At 51.2% G+C, this 23,307-nt stretch overlaps 1 protein-coding gene across 2 annotated transcripts; it reads left to right on the top strand.

The window, feature by feature from the left end:
• The first annotated feature begins 1,307 nt into the window (after positions 1-1,307).
• Positions 1,308-23,113, top strand: NFATC4 (nuclear factor of activated T cells 4). Of its 2 annotated transcripts, none has more exons than XM_077314076.1 (10): positions 1,308-1,657; positions 5,981-6,965; positions 10,315-10,477; positions 14,394-14,593; positions 15,325-15,497; positions 16,236-16,376; positions 17,044-17,099; positions 17,308-17,434; positions 17,851-18,372; positions 18,675-23,113. In XM_077314076.1, the coding sequence occupies exons 1-10, from the start codon at positions 1,561-1,563 to the stop codon at positions 18,740-18,742; spliced, it is 2,532 nt and encodes an 843-aa protein (XP_077170191.1). In that variant the 5' UTR covers positions 1,308-1,560; the 3' UTR covers positions 18,743-23,113. The 2 variants fall into 2 exon arrangements, with proteins under 2 accessions (XP_077170191.1, XP_077170192.1); XM_077314077.1 differs by lacking the exon at positions 1,308-1,657 and adding an exon at positions 1,965-2,888.
• Positions 23,114-23,307: the final 194 nt, after the last annotated feature.

The raw sequence follows: 23,307 nt of genomic DNA, 5'->3' as shown, positions 1-23,307 counted from the left end.
AGGCTGACCTCTCTGCCTGAGAAAGAGCATCCTTACAAGCTCTGACTAACCCCTCCGTAAGGGTCAAAAATGTAAGAGGAGGCGTTTATAATGGTTTAAGAGGTCTTAAAAGAGGTCTTTTACAGCTTGTTGTTACCTGCCCTGAGCCTACTGGGCAGGGCGGGAGACAAAAATAAAGTTATTACTATTATTCCAGACAGCTTCAACGCACACCTCTCTTCCCGGCACATTTTCATTCTGTACACATCGGCTCAGCTGCTTTCAACATGCTTTTTTGCAGCTGGATTTTCCGGTTCTCGTGCAGCAAGAGAATCCACCTGCAAAAGCACGTTGATTGTCCTTGACCCAGAGTGTGCAGAATGGCAGGCGAGGATGCACAATCCCTCATGGATCCACACACATTAGATAATGTGCTTCAGAAGCGGATTTTCCCATTCCACAACAGCGCATGATCCAGCATGTGTGGAAAGATGCTGCACTTCGAAGGCGCAGTGAAAGTGCACGTTCCAGCGTGGTCTCCACACACACATGATCATTCATTTCCAATGCACTTAGGAAGCTCATTGCAAGCACACGATCCAACATGGGAGGAATGGCAGGTGAGCATCCCTTTCGAAAGCGCACTGACAGATCCAGGGCTCTGCACACCTTGGATAACGCACTTCAGAAGCAGATTTTCCTGTTCCACAAAATCACATTTAAACTGTGCGTCGACCCACATTTACGGAACGGCAGGCGACGCTCTCCCTTGAAGGCGCATTGAAAGCGCACAACCTGGTGCGCACACAGTCCACTAGCTCCAAGGACATGTGGCAGAGCTTCTCCTCTGCTAGCCCCCCTGAGATCTGCCGCCTAGGGGATGCCAGGATTGCACCACCTTCCTTTATGGCCTGTGCATCTGGCTGCACCACTCCCCCTTGCCTTAAATGGGACAGGGTGCGTGATGCATTGCATTGCATTGCCGTTCCCGGGACGCACGAGAGTCGAGTTCGCCCCAGCCACTGCGTGAAGCAAATTTGCTCCCTGCGCCTTTAAGAGCTCGCCTGGGCGGGGCCAGCCCTCCATCCCGGGCCACGAGCGGGGGCGGGGCTCCTTCGGCCGGCTTCCAATAGGCTTCGGGCGGAATGTTCTATCGGGTGAGAAGCGGGGGGGAGGAGGGGAGGGAAGGAATAGACCCGTCCAGGTGCCCCTCCTTCCCCGGTGGGTGTGTCTTCGTGTGACATGGGGGCGTGGCGTGGCTTTTCCCAGCAGCCAATCAGCAGGGAGAGGGGGGACGGGGAGGGGGGCGCTTGGAGGAGAGGGAAAAGTTTGTTTGGGAAAGTTTTGTTTTTTTTCCCTACTCTCTTTTTTTTTAAAGCAAAAAATATTAAAGCGAGGAGGGGGGAAAGTGGAAGGCAGAAAGCGGCATCGCGTTTTCCGGGGGGGAAACCAGGGTAGAGTCTCCCCCCGTCTTGCTTTTCAGCCTGGAATAAAGATTTATTTTTAAATAATTCTTTTTTTGGGGGAAGGAGATTTGCCCCCCACACTAGGGTGCATCCATCCCCACCCCCCACCCCCAAAATGGGGGCTTCAAACTGTGAAGACGAAGATTTGGAATTTAAGCTCATTTTTGGAGAAGAGGAGAAGGAATCCCCCAGCATGGGGGTCCCCTTGGAAGGTGAGGAGCTTTGTTTGGGAGAGGGTGGGGCGTTTTTTGGCTGGGAGGGGGACCCCCAAGGAGAGAATGGAGAATGGCTTTTGAAAGAGAAAGCATGAGATAACCCCCCTCCCTTTTTTTTTTTTTTAGGATCATGGGGAGGGGAGATGAAAGAATCTCCCCTTCTTCCAGCACATGGGAGGTGGTGGTGGTGGAAGAGAGGTTTGTCTGAGAGTAAGGATTGCAAAACGGATTGTAAAACCAGCAAGAAGAGCTAATCAGAATTATCTGCAAACATTTTTGGTTTCTTCTCCCGGTGCCTTTAGCAACGTATGGGGGAAAGACACCCTGTTTTTAGAGGACTTGTCCTCTATTTTTTTGGGGGGGTGTGTGTTTGTCCTCTTTTTAAAAACCTGATGAAGATGTCTTCTTTGGGGGTTGGAAAGTCAAGAATATTCTTAGTTGATAGCAATGATCTCTGCTTAAATAGCAGGGGTGTTTAAAATGAGGTTTGTCACAGCCATCGCTTGGTGGAAATAATCCGTCGGAAAATGCATCTCTCTTCTTTGCTCTTTGAAATCCGGCCGGTTGATGCAGTTTGCACGCCCTTGGCGTGTTTGTGAGTTTACGGGGCACGGGGCACTCCGGGCAGGAGGTATATTGTAGCTCTGGCTTCGCCCGGATTGACAGCTGGCTATCTTTAGGTTGTATATGAATCATATATTTTTTTAAAATAAGCAGAAATTAGAAGTGGACAAGGATCCAGAAAATCCCAGGCATTGAACTTGCCTGAGGTCTGCCATCACCTCATAGCCCCAGCCTTGTCTGGCTGTTGTGAAGCTGAGGTGCAAAGAGGAACCATGTCTTCCCCCAGCTAATAAGGTCTTTCCCCGCCCTGCTAATTTGGGTCACCTAGAAAACACAGATGGGCGGCAGTAAAGGCAACTGGAGAACCAGTTATGAACTTTGGGTAAAGGTAAAGGTATCCCCTGTGCAAGTATCAGGTTATGTCTGGCCCTTGGGGTGACGCCCTCTAGCGTTTTCATGGCAGACTCAATACGGGGTGGTTTGCCAGTGCCTTCCCCAGTCATTACCGTTTACCCCCCAGCAAGATGAGTACTCATTTTACCGACCTCGGAAGGATGGAAGGCTGAGTCAACCGTGATTGAACTCCCAGCCTCGTGGACAGAGCTTTCAGACTGCATGTCTGCTTCCTTACCACTCTGCGCCACAAGAAGCTCTTGAACTTTGGGTACAGTATGTTTTTTTTTAAAAACCTCACCGTGCACCTGGAGATTGTAACTTGCAAAGAGGGTTCTAGTCTGTGAAATTTGAGGCTGGAACTGAAAACTTAGAATCATAGAAACCTAGAGTTGGAAGGTACCTCCTGGGTCATCTAGTCCAACCCCCTGCACTGTGCAGGATACTCACAACCCTATCGCTCTTCCACTGTAACTTGCCACCCCCTTGAACCTTCACAGGATCAGCCTCTCTGTCAGATGGCTCTCTAGCCTCTGTTTAAAATTTCCAAAGAGTGAGAACCCACCACCTCCCTTGTTCGTCTTTAAGATGCTACAAGCTTCTAGTTCAGTTTTAAACACCAATTCCTGGACAGTCAAAACTGGGTTGGAGGCCTTCATTAATATGCAACAGGAGCGTGAACCAGACTAGGGGGTACGCTTTATTATGGCTGGCCAAAAGCTGCTGTATCTGAACACTTAGGTGGTAGGGTAACTTCTCTTGACAACTATGTTTCCAGTGACAGATAGCATGTTCTTAAGGACTAGCACCCAAGTCATAATTTGGTTCCTCCCTCCCCCCTTCTCATCCATTCTGACTATCCAAAATACATCTCCTTTCTTGCATTTCTTTCAGGCAGTTGTTCTCATTATGATTTTTTTTCCTTTCCCAAAAGCTGCACTCTCCCTCCTGAAAGTTAAATATGTTAATTTCGAAAGATTTCCAGAAGGACAAGCGGCAGGAGCAAAAGTAACCTTTAAAAAACAGCGTTTATGGGGACGCAAGCTTCCATGTGCCGAGGCCTGCTTTCTCAGAAGTGGTCCCCTCGGAAGAGCTTAAAACACAAAAGGTCGCATCTGGTCTTCAAAGCCCGGCTTTCCAAAATAGAAAACTGTGGTTTGCGTGACACACACATTTAAAAGGAGACAACCGGGGTGGGTGGTAGGGGGTGGGTTTGCTTTTCCGTAATCTGGCTTACGACTCCAGCCCCATCTCGGGACCCGCCATGGCCCGTTGCTTGGGGAGGAGGTGACGTGCTTCCAAACACAGACGTATGGCCCCGAAGAAATCCAAATTTCTGGCCGAGGCCGATTCGGGGAGGGAACTGGCGGTCCCGGAGAGGAAGGTAGGAAACTGGATCCTTTTCCAGAGAGAAAGGTCAAACCGTCTCTGGGCAAGGCGGTGTCTGGTTCAAATGAAATCCAGATGGGAGCCGAGAAGGCCTCAGGATCCCGCTGAATCCAGCCCATCCAGACTGGCCTCGGTCCAAACCCTTGCATCCTTGGGGGAGGGGGCGGGGAGGGGGGCGGCCCACGTCTCTGGCCTGCTGCTCACATACGGTTTCAACTATCTCCCTTGCAACTGTGCCATTTTCCCTTTCGTCCTTGGCCCAGGCCCTGTTTCCTTGGCGACGGGGGTCCCTGCCAGTGGAGCCTGGGGCTTTGGGAAATGGCCCTTTCATTGAGTTCAGATGGCGGCCCCTCCCAGTCCCCGGCTTCTCTCTGGCCCGCAGAACAGGGCGGAGGCCCACAGAGGGTTTGGCCAAGGGCGGAGGAGGCTCTCCGAGGCCTCTTTTGCGGGCCAGCAAACCTTCCCGGACCCTTCAGGTAGAAGGGAAGGCTTGGGATAATTGGTCCCAGACTCGGCCGTGAATGGCACTGCAAAGTGGGGCGCTACAGGGTGACCCCCTTCCTCCTTACTGTATGGGACTGCAGGCCCAATGTCCTAATCCCGACAGAGCCTGTGCTGATTTCCTTTGACTCCTTCGTTGTGTTTTTAGCTTGCCTTTCCATTGAGCCATGGTGCTCAATGTTTGTTTATACCCTGCCTTTCGTTTATACCCTGCCTTTCGTCCTAACGGGATCCAAAAGCATTTATCCTCATAATAACCCTGTGAGGTTGACGGGGTGAGGGCAAGTGTGTGCCACTGTCTCAAAGCTTCCAGGGCAGAAGGAGGATTCGAACCTGGATCTCCCAGATCAGGGGCGGCCAAACTGTGGCTCTCCCAATGTCCATTGGGATTGTAGGCCATGAACACTGTGACTTGACAGGCCACCCCAGCATCCTGCGCAAGGGAGGAATTGTGAACTATAGTACTCTGCTTCAGACTTTGCAGTGCAGGGTGAATAATTGCGGGCCCACCTCTCAAGGTCGTTGTGCAGATAACTGAGCATTTGCGGACTTCATCCTCTTCCTCCATCCTACCCACTAGGGCTACTAGTTTCAGATGGAGTTTCCTGCCCAGACCGCGAGGCAGATTGTGGCTGCTTCTACACGCTGGATGGTGGTTTTGGAAAAGGGTAGAGTTGCAGGAGCATCGGTCCGCCACTAGGGGAGTAGTGAATTGAGGGGCCAAGCCACGGTAGGACCGAGTGGGCACCATTTGGGCGCCGGGCGACCACCCCCTGCTGAGAGAGCAGATGGCGAAAATGGGGTAGGCAAACACGACTTTAAATTAGAACCAGACTTTGGGATGGCGGCTGGTAGAGAGGGCGGAAGAAAGCAAGAGCAAGGGACATTATGGAACAAATTGGCTTTCATCCTCTCTCTCTCTCTCTTTCTGTTTGTTTGTTTAAATATGTTGGTCCAAATATTTGTGTGTGTGTGTGTGTTCCCCCCTCAAAGAAAGAGTCGTTTTATTTAATTTTCATCTTGCTGCTCGTGGCTTTTCGAACCCAACGATTTAAATCTGTCCAATGAGGATGGAATGCTCCTATTTGCCTCTTTGGAGAGACGGGGCTGTCACAGGTGGGAGAAAGGGACAAAGCTGGATCTTTCCGGGATCCCTTAATGTTGGGGAGGACGGATACAGGAGGAGGCCTGTTACTCATCCCTTGCTCGAACGCCTCTGGCAAGCATTCCCCAACGTGGTTACCTCTCTTTCCTGTTTCTTTCCGCATGCCATTAATTCCTAGCATAGAGAGTCAGGAGCAGGAGAGCTGCCAGGCCTTTTTGTGGACTAGTCACTTGGTATATTTTTTAGAGAAGAGAAGAAGGGCTGGGCTTTTTTTGTACCCTGCTTTTTAATACCCAAAGTTTGGGGCTCATGGTTCGTAAACGTTTGCCACGAATCATCAACAAAAACAAAACGGTCTCTTTTTACAGATCTGGATTCAGACAACCTCCCGGTCTATTGCTCGCTGACATTGGGGGACCCACCTCCCTACGCGTCTCCTCTGGGCATCCCTTGCCCGCTGCACCTGAGCGGGAGCCGAGCTGGCATGCACTCCCCTCCTCCCCGTCCGGCCGACTTGGATGGAGACACTTTTGAGAGCCAGCCGGCACGGCAGGTGCGCCTCGGAGGTTCTCGGGTTTTCGAGTGCCCGAGCATACAGATCACGACCATTTCCCCAGGCCGACGGACCGAGGATGACGACTGGGACTCTTCTCCGCGTGACTATCTCCTCCTGGAGGCCTTCGGAGGATACCGCGAGGCTCCGCCAGCGTCCGGGTTCTTCACCCCTAGCCCTGCCAGCAGCGGCAGTGCCTCCCCGTGGAGCTTTTTTTCAGACGACGAGGCACCTGCCGGGGACGACGTGGAACACGAACTGAATGAGGCGGCCGCGCGGTTTGCCCTCACGTCTCCCTTGGGCTCCCCACGGGGTTCCCCCAAACCCTGGTCATCCGCCGATGAGTCATGGCCAATCTACGGCTCCAGTTATTCTCCGAGCCGGGGGACGGAGGACGGATGGATGCTGCTGGGCCCGCGGCCGGCTTCTCCCTGCGGCAAGCGGCGCTACTCCAGCTCTGAGACGCACTCCTCCGCCTCCCCTTGTCTGTCTCGGCGAGGCAGCCTCGGCGAGGAAGCCCCAGGGGAATCCGTGGAGGCAGGGGGTGACACGGCCCCTTTTAACTGTGCCGGCACCCGGCCCGTGGAGAGCATTCCCCAAAAAGCCCGGAAGACCTCAACAGAGCAGACCGTGGCTCTGACCCGGAAAGAGGAAGGGAGCTACAATGGAGAGGACGGGGGAGGTACCCCTGGGGGCTTTGGACTCAGCGTGGCACGAAAAGAAGGGATGGATTACCTGGCTGTACCGTCTCCGTTAGCCTGGTCTAAGGCCCGTATTGGAGGCCACAGTCCTGTGTTCAGGTAAATGAAAACTGAGGCCCTTCCAGTAGAGAAGAGCACTGTTGGCTTCTAGTTTCCTCCAAGGAAAATCAGCCATCATGACTCAGACCAGCAGCCAGTTTTAGCTCAGTTTTCTTAGGCTGAGTTCACACATGCTTGAGAACGAGGGGGTAGAAGGCTGGAGCTCTGAATTACTCCTGCTTTTATCGTTCTGTTGCAGGGGTCTCCACCACTTTCGCTGGTGTCTGCTAAGTTTTTTAGAAAGTGGGTGGGGACAAGTGTTAGTTTTGCCCAGCAGAGTTTCTGATTGGCTGTTGGATATTCGATTGGCAGCTCACATTTTTAATATTGTTGCTTTAGCAATGGACTAAGCTTCTTCCTGCTTTCTGAAACCTTCACAGTGGAGAAGAACCCTCCAAACAGCTGCTTTCACAGTGATCCAGGTCCTTCCCCCCCCCCAGACCTCCCCGCCATACTCCCCCCAAGTACCAACCAGGAAGACGCTCCTGACATGCTGACCACCTGGAAGTGACTCTATGGTTTGAGGCTGGTTTTTTTACCATAGAGTTTTGCTAAAATCCAGAGCATGGCCCCTCTGATTGCTCCAGTTTATCTTCAGCCAGACAGCAAAAATCCTTGTCCTACAGGACTAAGGGGGCCAGGAGAATGTCATCACTGCAGTCCCCCCAGCATCCCTCTCGTCTGGAAGTGGGAGATGGCCATCATCGATCCCATAACTCTCCCTGCCTCCTCCTATCACCCTTCCCATCAGGAAAAGAGAGGCCATCCCAGAGACCCCCCCCCCCCCCCGAGACGTCACCAATTTCCTGGCAGGAACGTTGCCTGGAGAGAGAGAGGCTGCCTCCCATGCAAATCCCTTTTCCCCTCAGGAAGTGGGAGTCCTCTTTGACGTTGCTGGAGCTTCTGTGGCTCTCTCCCATTCCCTAGTGGGAGTGGACGGGTCAAGGCCCAGTTCCTTGGCATCTGGCCTGCACTTATGACCCCTGGCATTGGCCTTATTGCTTGGTTTGCCTTGGCTCCCCTTGAGATTCTTCCTGTCCCTTTGGAGAGCTTGGAACAAGAGTGGCAGAGGAGTTGAAGGAGGAGTTCTACGACTAATATTGTTACTGTCTATTGTACCCGGAATGGTGGCCATTGTGGCAATGGGTGTTTGCCCTTGTATTCTGTTTTAGTAACTGGTTCTTGCTGGATTTCCCCCTGTCATTTAAGACAGACCCGTTTTAGTAACTGGCTGCTAGCAGAATTTATTTTCCAGTTCATACAAATCTATTTGTTTTGGGTAAACAAAACATGGTTGGGCCGCTTTTGAGGGAAACGACTTCTGTTTTCTACCTCTTGGTTGCACTTCTGAATCGCTGTGGTGTGCCGCTTAAAATGTCCATATTGCTTCCTACAATGCCGTTTCCCCTGTCCCCAAACTTTGTTGCCCCGTGATCTTCCTTGGAGATTTGTTTTTAAAGTTGTAAGTTGAGTGCTATAGCGATAGACGAATATAGCACTTCAGAGCTATAGCAGCACCATTGAGATGCCTGGATTCCATTGGTGCCGCTATAGCGCTAATGTGCTATATTGTTCTAGCGCTACAGCACTCAACTTGCAACAGTAATAAGTCTGAGGAGGATCATGCTGCAAAAAAGGGGGAGGGGAAATGACCACAGTGCTTCAGAGAAGGTTCGTGAATGGATGGAAATTTGCTGTAGCAAACCCACATACTCGAAACTGGGCCAACAACGAATAACATCCAATTTAAACTGGTAATGTGAAAATTTTCAGTATGTTTTGGTATTAAGTCACGTTCTAAGTGGCCATTTTCTCTGGTGGAACTGATCTCTGTTGCCTAGAGATTAGCCGTAATTTCAGGGGATCCCCAGGTCACACCAAGAGGCTGGCATCCCAATTTGTCAACTTTCAGGTGGGACGTGGAAATCTCCAGAGTTTGGATGGGTCTTCTGACCACAATCCCTCTGGAGAAAGTGGCTGCTTTGGAGGGTGGGAATGGCACTGTACCCTGCTGAAGTCCCTTGCCAAATTCTTACATTGTTAGGCTATAGCCCCAAATCTCCATGAATTTCCCACACCGTAGTTGGGAACTCTACATAGTAGGCAGGAAGAACATGGTCCAAGCACCTATGGCAGAGGTGGCCAAACTATCGCAGGGGTGGCCAAACATGCTAGCAGGGGCTCATGGGAATTGTAGTCCATGGGGCATCCAGAGAGCCACAGTCTGGCCACCCCTGGCCCATGGGAACAGCAGGACGTTCAGTCGCTTCCTACCCTTCTTGACCCTTCAGTTATTAGAGAGATACGAATTGGCCGCAAATGCATCTGTCGCCCGCATGGTCTCATTTTTGCGGCAGCAACATGAGCTAAAGTGTTGTCATGTTGCAGCCAACATATGTTGACTCCAGGGGGCTTCCAAGGCAAGAGATGTTCAGAGGTGCTTTGTCACTGCCGGTGCTCCGCAGACTTCCTCGTAGGCCTCCCATCCAATTACCAACCAGGGCAGATCCAAGGCTAACAAGACCAGGCTAGTCAGGGCCGAATGTTCTTCGCCATTGGCTATCCTTTCTCCTAGCTGCCCGTTTTGCAGCCCTGGCACAGATGCCTGCTGCCCCCCTGCCCCTGCAGCTGAATTCCTGTATCCGAATGTGCCAACCTCATCCAGAGTCACTGCCTATCAGAGGCAGGGTGGGGGCAGCCCTGTGTATCGTCCTCCCGATCCTCAGCCGGCCAGGCGAAATTCGCCAGCCTTGCTGGGAGCTCTTTGGTCTAGTTGCCAGAGGTTCTGCTTGTATAAAAACAAGTTGTCAAGCCAGCCCAAGCTGAAGGGCTGGTGTCTCCAGTTACAGATCCCAGACCCCGGCTCTGCCAGCCCGCATGCGGTGACGGCGGGGTGGTGGTGGAGGGGGGAGGGCGGGAATAAACATCCCAGGGCTCCTTCCCTGTTAAGGCAAGCGGTTGATCCCGGAGGGTTTCTCTTGCTGTGGGGGCCAGCCGGTCCGTTTGCGCACACAATTCATAATTCCAGGATCCACCGTTTGCACGGGCCCGGCAACCTTGAGCCCGGCTTGTTTGCGTAATGAATTAGGTTGTATAAGTTGCTTCATCGGCCCTCGAAGCAAAGTGTCTTTTTTTTGTTATATTCTTGGAGATCTCCAAAGGGGAGGGGGCTTGGAGGGAGTGAAGATTGGCCGTAGGAGAGCTGAGCTCACAAACTGTGTAACGGTTAAAGGGTTATGACCTGCCTTGGTCAGTGCAGGAGGGGGTGTGGGTGGGCGACTGACGAGTATTATTATTATTTTTTAATAATAAAAAAGGAAATTAAATATCCTTCTCTGCCCCTTCCTAGGTCTTCTGCCCTTCCACCGCTGGACTGGCCTCTCCCCAGTCAATACGAGCAGTATGAGCTGAAGATCGAAGTTCAGCCTCGGACACACCACCGTGCCCATTACGAGACCGAGGGCAGCAGGGGTGCGGTGAAGGCCGCTCCGGGAGGGCATCCCGTGGTGAAGGTGTTGTATCCATTGAACTTCGGGCTGGGTTCGTGATTGAAACCATATATCCTTGCTGGATATGAGAACAAATCCGTGCGATGGCCTTTTGACCAGGGGTAGTCAACCTGTGGTCCTCCAGATGTCCATGGACTACAATTCCCATGAGCCCTTGCCAGCCTTTGCTAGCAGGGGCTCATGGGAATTGTAATCCATGGACATCTGGAGGACCACAGGTTGACTACCCCTGCTTTAGACTTTGCCGAATCCCAGGCAGAGGAAGCAGAGAAGTTTTGCTTTGAGACGGTGTTACCGTAGCGGTGACAATCCGGTTGTTTTTCACTCGGGGAGTTATTCTTTCTCTTGAAATAGTCATGCTGTTTCCTTCTAGTCACCGCCAAACACGTTTACTTGTATTCACAGTTAACAAACACAAAGAATGCTCCTTGTACAGCTGACCGGCTGTTCTGTTTTCTTCTCAGTCGGTTAAATGGTAATCACAGACATAGATTCAATCTCATGTGTGCCGTCGGAGGTAAACTTTGTTCGTAACACACTTCTTTTTGTCACAATATATTATTGAGGCAGTCTGCCCCAGACTCACGAGCACAGAGAATTAGAGGGCCTGACTGACTGACTGAAAGAGATTCGGTTAACGGGCACTAACTGACGCCAACTGACAAAACGTAGCTGTTAGAATTCTCCCAGCATGCACTGCTTCTCTCGCCAATATGTTGTCAAACTCAGTTGCAGTTCCACCCTACCTGTAGGCTAGGGTGACCATCTCCAGGTTGGGAAATACCTGGAGGTTTTGAGAGAAGGGCAAGGTTTGGGGAGGGGAGGGACTATGGGGCATAATGCTGTAGGGTCCGCCTTCCAAATCGGCCATTTTCTCCAGGCGAACTGATCTCTGTCGTGGGGAGATGAGTTCTGGTTCCAGCTACCGATCACCTGCAGTTTGGTATCCCGACTCTAAGCCCCACCTGGAAGTCAGCCACCCTAGTTGGGTGGAGTAGAAATTCTTTCCCCGCCACGCCATTCATAATAGCTTAACTGTGGCGAATGCGCCAGGAAAACTTCTGAGCACGTGTGGAGTGCCTTTCTACGGACCTGGGATAAATCACGGCCTCAAAGCTGGCCGAGCTCTCGGCATGTGTATTTTTAAGTGTAATCTTGTGCCCATCTTCTTTAGATTTTCGCTAGCACCAAACTCAGTTGCCTCTCAACGTGGTTTATTGACTTCCTGGATATTCTTATTTCCACCTATTTTCTCCCTCCCCTTTCCCCAAGCTCTATTCCAAATCTATTTTTATTTGGCATTTCCAGCCAGACCCATCCAGGCCAGGAAGTTTTTCGGGGGAAGGGTGGCTTTCAAGCTTCTCTCCAAAAAATTTGAAAGATGAAAATTATTCCCACTTCAAAGGCTTGCATTACTCTGTGTGTGTGTGTGTGTGCGTGTGTGTGTGTAAACCCAAAACTCCAAATGTCATGGGCTCCCTCCCCCCACCCCCGCAAAAATGAAATAGTTGCTTACCAAAATTAGATTTCTGCATTTAATAAGGAGTGGGGAGTTTTCAATTTTGAGATGTGAATGTGTGGGTGATGTTTGGCCGGATTGCCTGTCAATGGATGGAGCAGCGTGAGTCTTTTAGGAGAGATGGAATTGGGGGAAATCCTGGAGGTGTAGCCTGGGGAGGACATGGGCATTAGTGGGGTACAATGTCGTAGACGCCACCCTCTAAAGCAGCCCTTTTCTCCAGGGGAACTGATCTCCGAACTCTGGAGATGAGCTGGAATTCCTGGGGATCCCCAGGCCCCACCTGGAGGCTGGCATCCTTAGTTCCCCCTCCAAGGCAGACATCTTCTCCAGGGGAACAGATCTCTGTTGTCTGGAGATAAGTTGTAATTCTGGGAGGTTCCAGGCCCCACGTGGAGGGTTGGGGGTTGATGTTTGGCCGACCCCTACTGAAAGTTGCCCCTGATCTGCACGTGGCTGCAGTGGACCCCTTAAGTGGATCCCTTGCAACCGCTCGAGGGGCACTTGGATCGATTGCAGCAGGGGCTTTTGCAGAAATCCTTGCTTCCTCAGCTGCCCATGGGGGTCTATGCCACGAGAAATCCGAGGGCGTTTTAAAAGCCTGCGACCCATCTTCATAGTCCCTGCGTGTCTCTTGGTTCAAGGCGATTGCGATGGTGTGGTTTCTTGACTCCGCTCTGGCCATTGCACATCAGACTAGATGTCTTCCTCTCCCACTAGAAAAGGCAAAGGGGGGGGGGGGTTGTGTGTGTGTGTGTGTGTATATATGTGTGTGTGTGTTTGTGTGTGTGTGCTCCATCCCCTTTCCCTACCGCATTCCCCTGCCACTAAGATTCTGGGCCTGCTCTTTCTCACGCTCTCTTCCTTAGCACCGTGAGGCTGCTTTCCTTCTGCATCCATCCCTCTGCGTCACTCATTGTGAACGGTAAAGGAGGGGGCCGAGCAAGGGAAATTCCACCCCAAACGCTGTCTGGCAAATTCCCTTTTTTCTTCTCGAAGGAAAAGTCCTTCTCGTGCCTTTGAGCTCCGTCCCCACCTTTCTCTTTCCCCGTTTCCCCCTCCTCCCTGAAACCTGGCAGATCTGCACGGGCCTAAAGGCTGTTTCTCTTTACTGCTGTGGCCCTTTTCTGGAACGTTCCGTCTTCCAGGACGTGAGAAGGAGGGGAGTGAAAAAAGAGGGTGCGTGTTTCCCTTTAAGAGTCAAATTGACACCAGCTGGCAGTCTCAGCCCTTGATGGGAAACATCTGGGCAGCCTCGAGGCGAGACCACCGAATGGTTGACGTCTCCAGCTGCAGAGGCCGGTGCCAGAGAGGGTTCCGGATAAGAAGCGGCAGGGGCAGTAGGGGGAAGGACCGCCATGCAGGAAGCGCTGCGATGACATCATTATTTCGGGGAACGGAGACCCAATCCGGAGGTCCGCCACTGCAGGGCTGAATCTTACCTCCCAAAATCGATTTCGGAGCCTGGCCCCGTGAACTCACTCAATGTGCACGTTTCCCTGACGTTCCAAAGTTCCACAGCTGGATCTTTTCCCTCAGCCACTTAATACTGTTTGTGAACGTTCCGTGGCGTCATACCCAGGTGCTTCATAGCCCTGCTGGCTACACTCAGCTCTGTGACTTCTGACCTGCCTGCTTGTGGTGAAATGGGAAATGCTTTCCCACCCTCCTTTCCCTCCACCACAGTAAGTTCCTTGAGACAATAAAATCAGAGTCCAGTGGCACCTTTAAGACCAACAAAGATTTATTCAAGGCGTGAGCTTTCGAGTGCAAGCACTCTTCCTCAGACTATGAGTACCTATGTCAGCTGTTTTGCCTGTCACATTGTACCTGATGGAGCATAAGCAATGAATAAAAAACAGGGTTTTTTTTTCCTTTTAAACCACAACAACCATGCACTGTTCAGTTCTTATCAGGGCCAGCCATTCTTACGAAATGTTTGTTATGGAAAATACAACAGATTTTTTTGCAGGGGAAGGGCATCCCTGTTTCTCATGTCCAGGGATGAATCTGAGAAACCGTTCTGTAGTTAAACCCTTGAAAAGATTAAGGACTAGACCATCGGTTCTCAACCAGGGCTTCGTGAAACCCTGGGGTTTCTTGACGGCCCTGGAAGGGTTTCCCAAATGGGTCGGAATTAAGGAATTTTAATATATTTTTTACATTTGTTAAACATTTACCCGCCCCCTCCCTAAATGGCCAATGATGGGCCTGGAGGGGGTTGGAAGGGGAGGGGGCCCATGTGCACATGTACACTGCTATGCTTCCCATCCATATTCTGCATGATGGCGCCGCTTCTCGAAGCTTTAAGGATGTTCCGGATTTTCTCAATGGTAAAGAAAAAGTTGAGAAAGGCCAGACTAGGATCTCATTCCTGCCCTTCCTTCTCTCCTGCACAAGCTCTCGGGCTACGACGAGAAGCCTCTGACCTTGCAAATGTTCATTGGGACGGCCGATGAACGGAATTTGCGGCCCCACGCCTTCTACCAGGTGCACCGCATCACGGGCAAGATGGTCGCCACGACCAGCTACGAGTCCATCATCAACGGCACCAAAGTCCTGGAGATGTCCCTGCTGCCGGAGAACAACATGGCCGCCAAGTAAGCTGACCCAGCGTTAGGTGTGCCCTTTTCTGTTCTATCCTCACAACAACCCTGTATGGTAGGTTAGGCTGGGTGACAGATATCGATTACTCCACGACCTTTGGGACCGAGTGGGGCAGGGGTAGTCAAACTGCGGCTCTCCAGACGTCCATGGACTACAATTCCCAGGAGCCCCTGCCAGCAAATGCTGGCAGGGGCTCCTGGGAATTGTAGTTCATGGACATCTGGAGGGCCGCAGTTTGACTACCCCTGGAGTGGGGTAACCCAGTAACCACTGCACCTCAATGTCTTTTGCAACACAACTGTTCCTTTCCCGAAGTTTCGTTCCAGGCCATGCCGAATTCGGTGGTTTCAAATCATTCCCAATTTAAATGCTTTGAAGTTTAGGGTTTGGTTTGGTGTTTTTTTTTTTTAAGTAAGTGGCAAGCAAAGCCAAACCAAAACAAAACAAAAAAATCACTAATATTTTCAGAGCTGTCCAAGTCAGTTTCCAAACTTGACCTGGGGGAGATAATGAATTCTGAAGCATGTTCTACTTTCATATTTGGGCCTAATTGTGTTTCCTCTCGGAGCTGGGTTCCTGATTGGCCAGGAGGTCTGGGTTACTGTCGGATGGGTTTGATCCACCTCTAGGGATTCTTCATGTCCCGTCCCCCCCACCATGTCTTTGTGTGTCCCTCTCCCCACCCAGCCTTGTGTAATTTCAGCCTTCTCCATGTCCCCCCCAGCATCGACTGTGCAGGGATTCTGAAGCTACGGAATTCAGACATCGAGCTCCGCAAGGGAGAGACCGACATCGGGCGCAAGAATACGCGGGTTCGCCTGGTCTTCCGGGTCCACGTGCCCCAGGGCAACGGCAAGGTGGTCTCCATCCAGACGGCCTCCGTTCCTATCGAGTGCTGTGAGTTGGGGCCAGGAGGGGAAGAGAGGAGGTGGTTCTGTCAGGGTTAGCGCATTCACAGAGGTCCAAAGATGGTTGATGTGGTGACACCCCACACAAAGTTAACCAAAATAGTTGAGGAGCACACGCTACCCTATACAGAAACACACACAATCCTAATAGAGCAACTGTCCTTTAATAAATGCCCATAAGACATTCCGAAAGAATAAGGACTTCCAGGGGGCACCTCACTTTCCTTCGGATCCCCCTCCCTACCTTCTTCCTTCTTCCGGACAACTCCTGGTTCCTCTCCCTTCCCACCTTTCTCCTCTCCTTCCCACATACCAACTAACCTGCCTTTTGTCGCCTCCTACTGGCTATATTTATTATTGATTTCCTTACTTTCTATTCTGTCTATCTCCACGTTGTGTCCTTATCCACTCCTTTTTTAGCCACACAACAGCGCTCTGTAGAAGTATAGTGTGAGGATTGGTAGCCATTCTCCGGAGACTTGACCAGGGAAATATGCAGACTCACAGAATCATAGAGTTGGAAGGGGCCACACAGGCCATCTAGTCCAACCTCCTGCTCAACGCAGCCCTAAGCTTCCTAAAGCATCCAAGAAAAGTGTGTATCCAACCTTTGCTTGAAGACTGCCAGTGAGGGGGAGCTGTTGGTGGGGTTGAAAACTGCTCTATGCCCCACACCATGTCTTCTCTCTAACCTGGTAGCCTGTCCCTGCACCTTCTTTGCTTGCAGCCCAGCGGTCTGCTCAAGAGCTCCCCCAGGTGGAAAGCTACACCCTCAGTGCATGCTCCATACACGGCGGGGAGGAGATGACGATCACCGGGGCCAACTTCCTGCCCGAGTCCAAGGTTGTCTTCATTGAACGAGGCCCTGGTAAGCGAACCAGTGTTAATCTCTGGCCACAGTCACCACTTTGGCCTTAAATGCTTTGAAAAGAGTTAGACAACTCAGTTTTACCTGTCAATAGCTATGATGTCTAAGAAAGGAGCCTCCATGTGCAGTGGCACTATATCACTCATTACTGGTTATCAGGGACAGAGAACAGGAGCCTGCTGTTTCCAGCATGACTTTCCTGTAAGCTTCTAAGAGCCGTCTGGGAGACTAGTCTTGATGGGGTTTTATTCATTCGTAAAGTTTCCAATTTGGCTGGTTACTGGGGTGGGAAGAGGCCCTCCCACAACACAGCGCTGTCACCAGTGATGCACTGACATCACTTCCGGTGCAACAGGAAATGACCTCACAAAACTATTATTGAACAGACTGACATCACTTCCAGTCAGGAAGTGACATCGTGTGCATTGAACTCTGGCCATTGCTTCTCCATTTCCCCCCTCTTGATGTGGGAAGGGTCTTCTGGAGGAGGGGTATCCCTTGCCTTCAGTGACACAGGATAGTTCAAATATTTGACAAAAACTCTATGGTAAATCTAAAGCTTCCAGTGATTCCTAGAGTTACTAGGAAGATTCCTAGAGCTACTCACTCACCGTGTTGCCTCCGCCCCCCTCCTGTCCATGGCCTCTTAATCCCTTTTTGATTTCAGATGGGAAGCTCCAATGGGAAGAGGAAGCCAGCATTAACCGGTTGAAAAGCACGGAGGTGAGGATCCCAGATGGGGATTATATTTACTCTTCCCATGGAAACGGGCACATCACACTCCTTTGCCTGGTGTAGCGGTTAAGAGCAGAGAATTCTAATTTGAAGAATTGGGTTTGATCCCCTACTCTTCCACGTGCAGCCCGCTGGGTGACCTCGGGCCAGTCCCAGTCACACTTTGAAGAGTGGGATGTATCGTTCTCTTCTGCAGACCTCGTTGACCCTCACAGTCCCCGAATACAACAACAAGCGGGTGTCACGGCCAGTTCAGACATACTTCTACGTTTCCAATGGACGCCGGAAAAGGAGTCCTGCTCAAGCTTTCAAATACTTACCTGGTGTGTAAGCGCACAAACCAAGGGTAGGGAAGAAACTGGAGCAGGGGCGGGTGGGGGGAGAGCTGTGTGGGGGGTTGGCATAACTTCAGTTGTAGTGCCAATTGATTTCCAAAAGAAAAATGGAAGTGACATAGGATATATATCATAGGATATATCAATGTGATTCCTAGGCTGGCTCTACAAGGAAAATCCCTAGAGATACTGGAAAAATCTATGGTTTTACCATAGAGTTTCTAGTGACTCCTAGAGCTACTCTGTGTCATTTGCATTGTTATTATTATTGTTATTTTTTACAGGAAGTGATAGTATGGATTCCTTTTAATTCTTTTTCTTTTAATTTTTCTCCCACTGTCACCCTGGGGCCCCTAAATTAATCTAACATTGCTTATCCTGTGTACTTCTCTGTTTTTCTATAGTGATCTTCAAGGAAGAACCCATTCCGGATTCACCGCTCCGTAGCTTCCCACCCGCCTCTCAAAGCGCCCCGTTCCCTTCACAGTCCCTCCAGAGCTCCATGGATTTCTCTCCTTCTAGACCCCCCTTTCCTTATGTCCCGGAGCGCTCCCCGCCCTGCTCCCCCTACAGTCCGGATTGGGGCCCTTGTTCATTTCCTACCCCTCCCCGTTACTCCGCTTCCTTCCGTTTCCCGTCCAGCGAGGCCTATCGAGGCAGTCACCTCGCTGTGCCCCTCCTTTCTCCGGGAGACCTGCCCCACTTCCCTCCCTTGGATTGCCACCCTCCTCCTTTCCAGTCCCCTGGCCCTCAACTTGGTCCTCAGCCAGCGGGGCAGAGAGAAAGCCACGGGGAGGACGGGACTCCCGAGTGGACAGATCTGGAGCTGGGATCCGGGGAGCTGAACACCAAAGAGCTGGAGAAATCAGGGTTCAGCGGTGGCTTCCGGGCTAACCTGCCTGTCCATGGGATCACGCTGGAGGAAGGTAAACTGAGAGACGAGTGTTTTTCTTCTGAGTAAATATTCATTTCAGGGGGTGTCAAGAATCAGATATTAAGAACTGAAATCTTTTTGAGGGGAGGAGAGAGAATCAGAGATACCAGATATTCCCGGCCTACAGCCAGATGTGCCCAAATGAACTGCAGGAAGTGAGGGGATGGCCAGCCATTCTTCTCTGCTTGTGTAGGGGCTAGGGTAGACCCGTGGCCATTTCCCTCCAACAGTTGCAAAGAGACCAGGATGTTTTGCCGTCTTTGGTTCCCTCTCACCACGGTTCCCTCCCCTCAGTGACCGAGATCATCGGCAGGGACCTGAGCGACTTCCCCGAGCCGTCCCGCGAAGGAGGGCACAGCTGAGAAACGGCCCGATCCCACAGCGTCCAGGCTCCCCCCCAGACAACTGGAGGCTCGGCTCCGGCAGGCCGCCGGGAGAAAGTCGTCGATAGCGAGAACCACTTGGAACAACGTTTCCTCAGACCGGAGGGAATCTCCTGTCAACGTGTCCGATCTTCCCACCTATCCTTTTCCCCCTGAATTCTTGTCCTTGCTTCCTTTCATCCCCTCCATGTTTCCGTAAGGGCGTGACACAGACGTGCCCCGCTGGAGCCAAGCAACGGTGCTCCCTGCAGTTTTTCATAACCTCCGGGGACTCCCTGGTCTTTTGTAGGCTCTCAAGACCAGCATGCGAGGGATTGCCGCTGCAGGAGGCAAACGGAAATGTGATTGAAGACGGTCCCTGGCTGCTGGCCTCCTGCAAGGCGGACTCTTCCCCTCTGTTCCTCAGATCTCTTTGTGATGCTGGTCCCTGTCACAGGATCCCACTGCAATGAGTTCCATGAAAACACCTGGTCAACAGTGAACGATCTCCGTCTGAGCCAGGAGTCCCCACTGCTTATACCTGCCAAGTGTTTACAGTGGGGGTGGCCAAAACTGTGGCTTTCCAGATTCCATGGACTACAATTCCCATGAGCCCCTGGCAGGTGTCCATGGACATCTGGAGAGGCACAGTTTGGCCACACCTGTTTTGTAGAAAGTGGGCGAGGCCTTTGTTCAGCAAGGCTCCTGAGCGGCTGCTGACGATTTGACTGGCTGTGCGCTCTTTACTGTGCGACTGAGGGGAAGCGGTGGCGGCCATTTTGTGGCTGGCTCTGCTTCCTGCGGCAGCCATTTTGGGCCTGCACCGACCAAGCTGTGTCAGGCTTCCAAAAGGCTCAAAGAGGTCGGAGACCCCTGATCTAATCTCTCCCTTCCATTCCAGCCAGACTTCCTACCTCCCCTCTGCCTCTCTCTCTCTCTCTCTCTCTCTCTCTCTCTCTCTCTCTCACACACACACACACACACACACACACACACAATCAGTGTGCTGTCCCATTGGTTCCCACCCAGACCCAGTTTCCATGTTCTTCTGTTCTGTGCCAAAGGAGGTTTCCTGGTCCTTCTCACCTCTGTATCCCAGACTGTCGGTTCCTAATGGTAGTACAAGAGAAGCACGAGAAAGGAGATTTGTGCATCCTCCATGAGAAGATCAGTAACCACAGAAATGCAGCTGAGCGACACTTAACCGCAGTGATCCATTCCATCCCTCGGAGCTTTAAAGGACAACGGTGTGTGTTCCAGAGCTGCCCTCTTCAGCCTTGGCAAACCCCCGACTCACCTGTTGAACCTTCCGGGAGCAGCATGGGACCTGCTGGGCGGCAAGCTTACCTTGAGAAGTCATGGACATTCTGCAACCGATGCTCTGTCTTCTCCAGGACACCAGTTCTGAGTGGAGAAGGCAGAAAGCCCAGCACTGAGGGATCCTGTTCAATTTTGCATCTATTTGTGTCTTCCTGTCCTTCATCTCTGCCCTGTTCTGTGGAGAGAACATCCTTGTGAGGAGTGAATCCCATTTTCTCCTATAGAAGAAGAGTTGGTTCTTATATGCCGCTTTTCTCTATCAGGAATCTCAAAGTGGCTTACAATCGCCTTCCCTTTCCTCTCCCCACAACAGACACTCTCAGAAGGAGGGGAGGCCGAGAGAGCCCTGATATTACTGAAGAAGAAGAAGAGTTGGTTCTTATAGGCCACTTTTCTCTACCCAAAGGAGTCTCAAAGTGGCTTACAATCCCCTTTCCTCTCCCCACAACAGACACCCTGTGGGAGCCCTGATATTCTTGCTCGGTCAGAACAGCTTTATCAGTGCTGTGACGAGCCCAAGATCACCCCGCTGGTTGCAGGTGGAGGAACGGGGAATCAAACCTGGCTCGCCAGATTAGAAGTCCGTGCTCCTAACCACTACACGAAGCTGGCTGGAAATGGTTTGGAATTGGGTCCCTGCTGAAGAAAGTGCCCCTGAGTTTGCAGGAGCTGTTTGTACCAGAGGTAGAAGGATGATACAGGATGATATATTTTACATTATTGATTGTAATTGCAGTTCTAAAAAACGAGGGGAGGGTGGAATGTCTCTAGAAGACGCAATGTTGCGTTACTATTTCTGGAGCTAATTGGAGGTGCTAGTCCTCATGGACACTTATTTTTATTAGAGTCAGTACAAGAGGTAGGTTTCACCAGGCCTGTATATACACACACACACACACACTACAGGAGCATCCAGGTGAAAAGACAGCTAACCTTTTTAAACAAGCAGCAGAGCTGCTTTGAAAACATGGTGCCAAACCCACGTGGACTTTCCCCTCCCCAGGGCTGAGCTCTGGGGAAACAAGTTCTGCAGACATAACAGCAGAAGCTGAAATTGAGCAGCACTGATGGGCCAATACCTGTGACGTCACCAACAGACCACCTTCCCTCAAGCAGTTTTGCACTTTTAAGGGTTCCTTTTTCTTTAAAAAAAAAAAAAGTCCTAAGGTGATGAATGAACAGGTAAAGGTACACGCGACGCTGAATTGTCGAAGGCTTTCATGACCAGAGTCAATTAGCTGTTTTGGGTTTTCTGGCCTGTGGGGTTGTGGCCTGGCAGTTTTTGTGGCTGGCCCCTTCAGAGAGGTTTGCACGCTCCACATTTTTGGCAAGGAGAGATTCCCCTCTTACCGTTGGCCACACATCCTCGAAAGCCCATGACAGCCAGTCCACGTGACACCTTTGTGCGAATGTCAGAGGTGAGCAGCCCTCCTGAGGCGTGGAGGGAAGATGAGAGAAGGCCTGGATGACCCTCGTCGTGCTAGTTTTGAATTTGGCGTGGATCTGCCCTTGGTGCTGCAGCGGAAGATTCTGCCCTTTTTAATCTCTCCCTCTGGCTTTTCTCAGTTTTTACATATGTATATTTTTAAATAATCAGTTTTCTAGTCCTTAAGCCTGAGGAAATAAGCTTGAAAACACGGCTGATGAAAGCCCAGAAGCCATAGCTGGTCTGAACAGGAATTCTGGTGATCAGAGGTTGTTCCCTTGAGTCCACTGTCAAAGGCCCGATGGCAGTAGAAATGACCACATGTCAAGAAGAAGAGCTGGTTTCTTGTACCCTGCTTTTTTACTAGCCGAAGGAGTCCCAAAGTGGCTTACAAACACCTTTCCCTTCCTCTCCCCACAACAGACACCCTGTGAGGGAGGTGGGGCTGAGAGAGCTCTGAGAGAACTGCAACTGGCCCAAGCTCACCCAGCAAGCCTTATGTGTCTCCAAGCAGATTACAATCCTCTACCCTTCTTCTCACCACAACAGACACCCTGTGGGTTATATGGGGTTGAGAGAGCTCTGAGAGAACTGTAACTGGCCCAAGCTCACCCTGCTGGCTGCCGGTGAAGGAGGAATAGGAACTCAAACCTGGATCTCCAGATTAGATTAAACCGCCACATCACGCTGGCTCCAGATTGGCCTTGTGCATCCGGCACGCGGGTTACCAAATTTCAACTTTCCTGGGTTTACCCGATAAGGAACATTTGATTAACCCGAGTATACTAGGCTTCCCAAATCCAGGTGGAGGCAAGAGTTGTTCTGAAAATGACACATGTGATCTCCAGGCTACAGAGGTCAGCTCCCCGAGATAAAATGCCAGCTTCTGGAGGGAGGTATATGGAATTGCATCCCTGCTCAACTTCCTCCCCTCCCTGAAAGTTACTCTCCCTAGCCTCTCCCCCCACCCCCAATCTGCAGGTATTTCCCACGCCAAAATTGGCAACCCTAGAATGAGCATCTTGCTAACTGCCTCTGCTCACTAACCGTGTCTTCTTAAACTCCCAACTGGGCCTTGACCACAGGTGAGACACCAGCAATGTGTTAGACCTCCCTTCCGCTGCATTCTTCCTTGAGAGGAGGAAATGAAATGTGTCCAAATGGCAGAGTTTGCTTTTTGGGTGTGGGGGTTGTATCACAGACACTTGAATCCCTCCCTCCCTCCCTGCAATTTGGTCCTTGGTGGTGGTGGGGCCAGGGGAAGGAATTTGTGGGTCAGGAATGAAAACCATGTGCGAGGGGCGCAAACAGCCCTCAAATCGGGATGGGAGGAGGAGAGGGGCTTTATAAATTTTTCTGTCAAGCCTATGTATGTTGGGGAGGGGAAACGTTCTTTTTTTTTTGTAATTAATTCATAAAAACGTAAAGGAAATAACACTTCTTGCGCAACAGTGTGTGGCTTTTTGTTCGCCCGGCTCAGAGCCGCCTCAGAAAGGGAAGTGCCTGCGGAGCAGAAAAGGACTGGGAGAAATGTGGAAGTAATCTTTCGCTTGTGCGCGTGTGTTTTTAGCTGTCAGAGGGGGAGAGTTAAAAGTTCTTCCAGCCCTGCTACTCATCACCATCACTGCAGAACAAACCCCCGTTTTTTTTCCTCTTTCCTGACTGTTGCTGTGACTTGAGAATGCTTCTAAACCAGGGGTAGTCAAACTGCGGCGCTCCAGATGTCCGTGGACTACAATTCCCATGAGCATTCACTGGCAGGGGCTCATGGGAATTGTAGTCCATGGACATCTGGAGGGCTGCAGTTTGACCACCCCTG

Source organism: Paroedura picta, chromosome 16 (genome assembly GCF_049243985.1).
Source record: "Paroedura picta isolate Pp20150507F chromosome 16, Ppicta_v3.0, whole genome shotgun sequence".
Lineage (NCBI taxonomy): Eukaryota > Metazoa > Chordata > Lepidosauria > Squamata > Gekkonidae > Paroedura > Paroedura picta.
The sequence above is the reverse complement of the archived record's forward strand: the minus strand, read 5'-3'. Positions and strand labels throughout refer to the sequence as shown.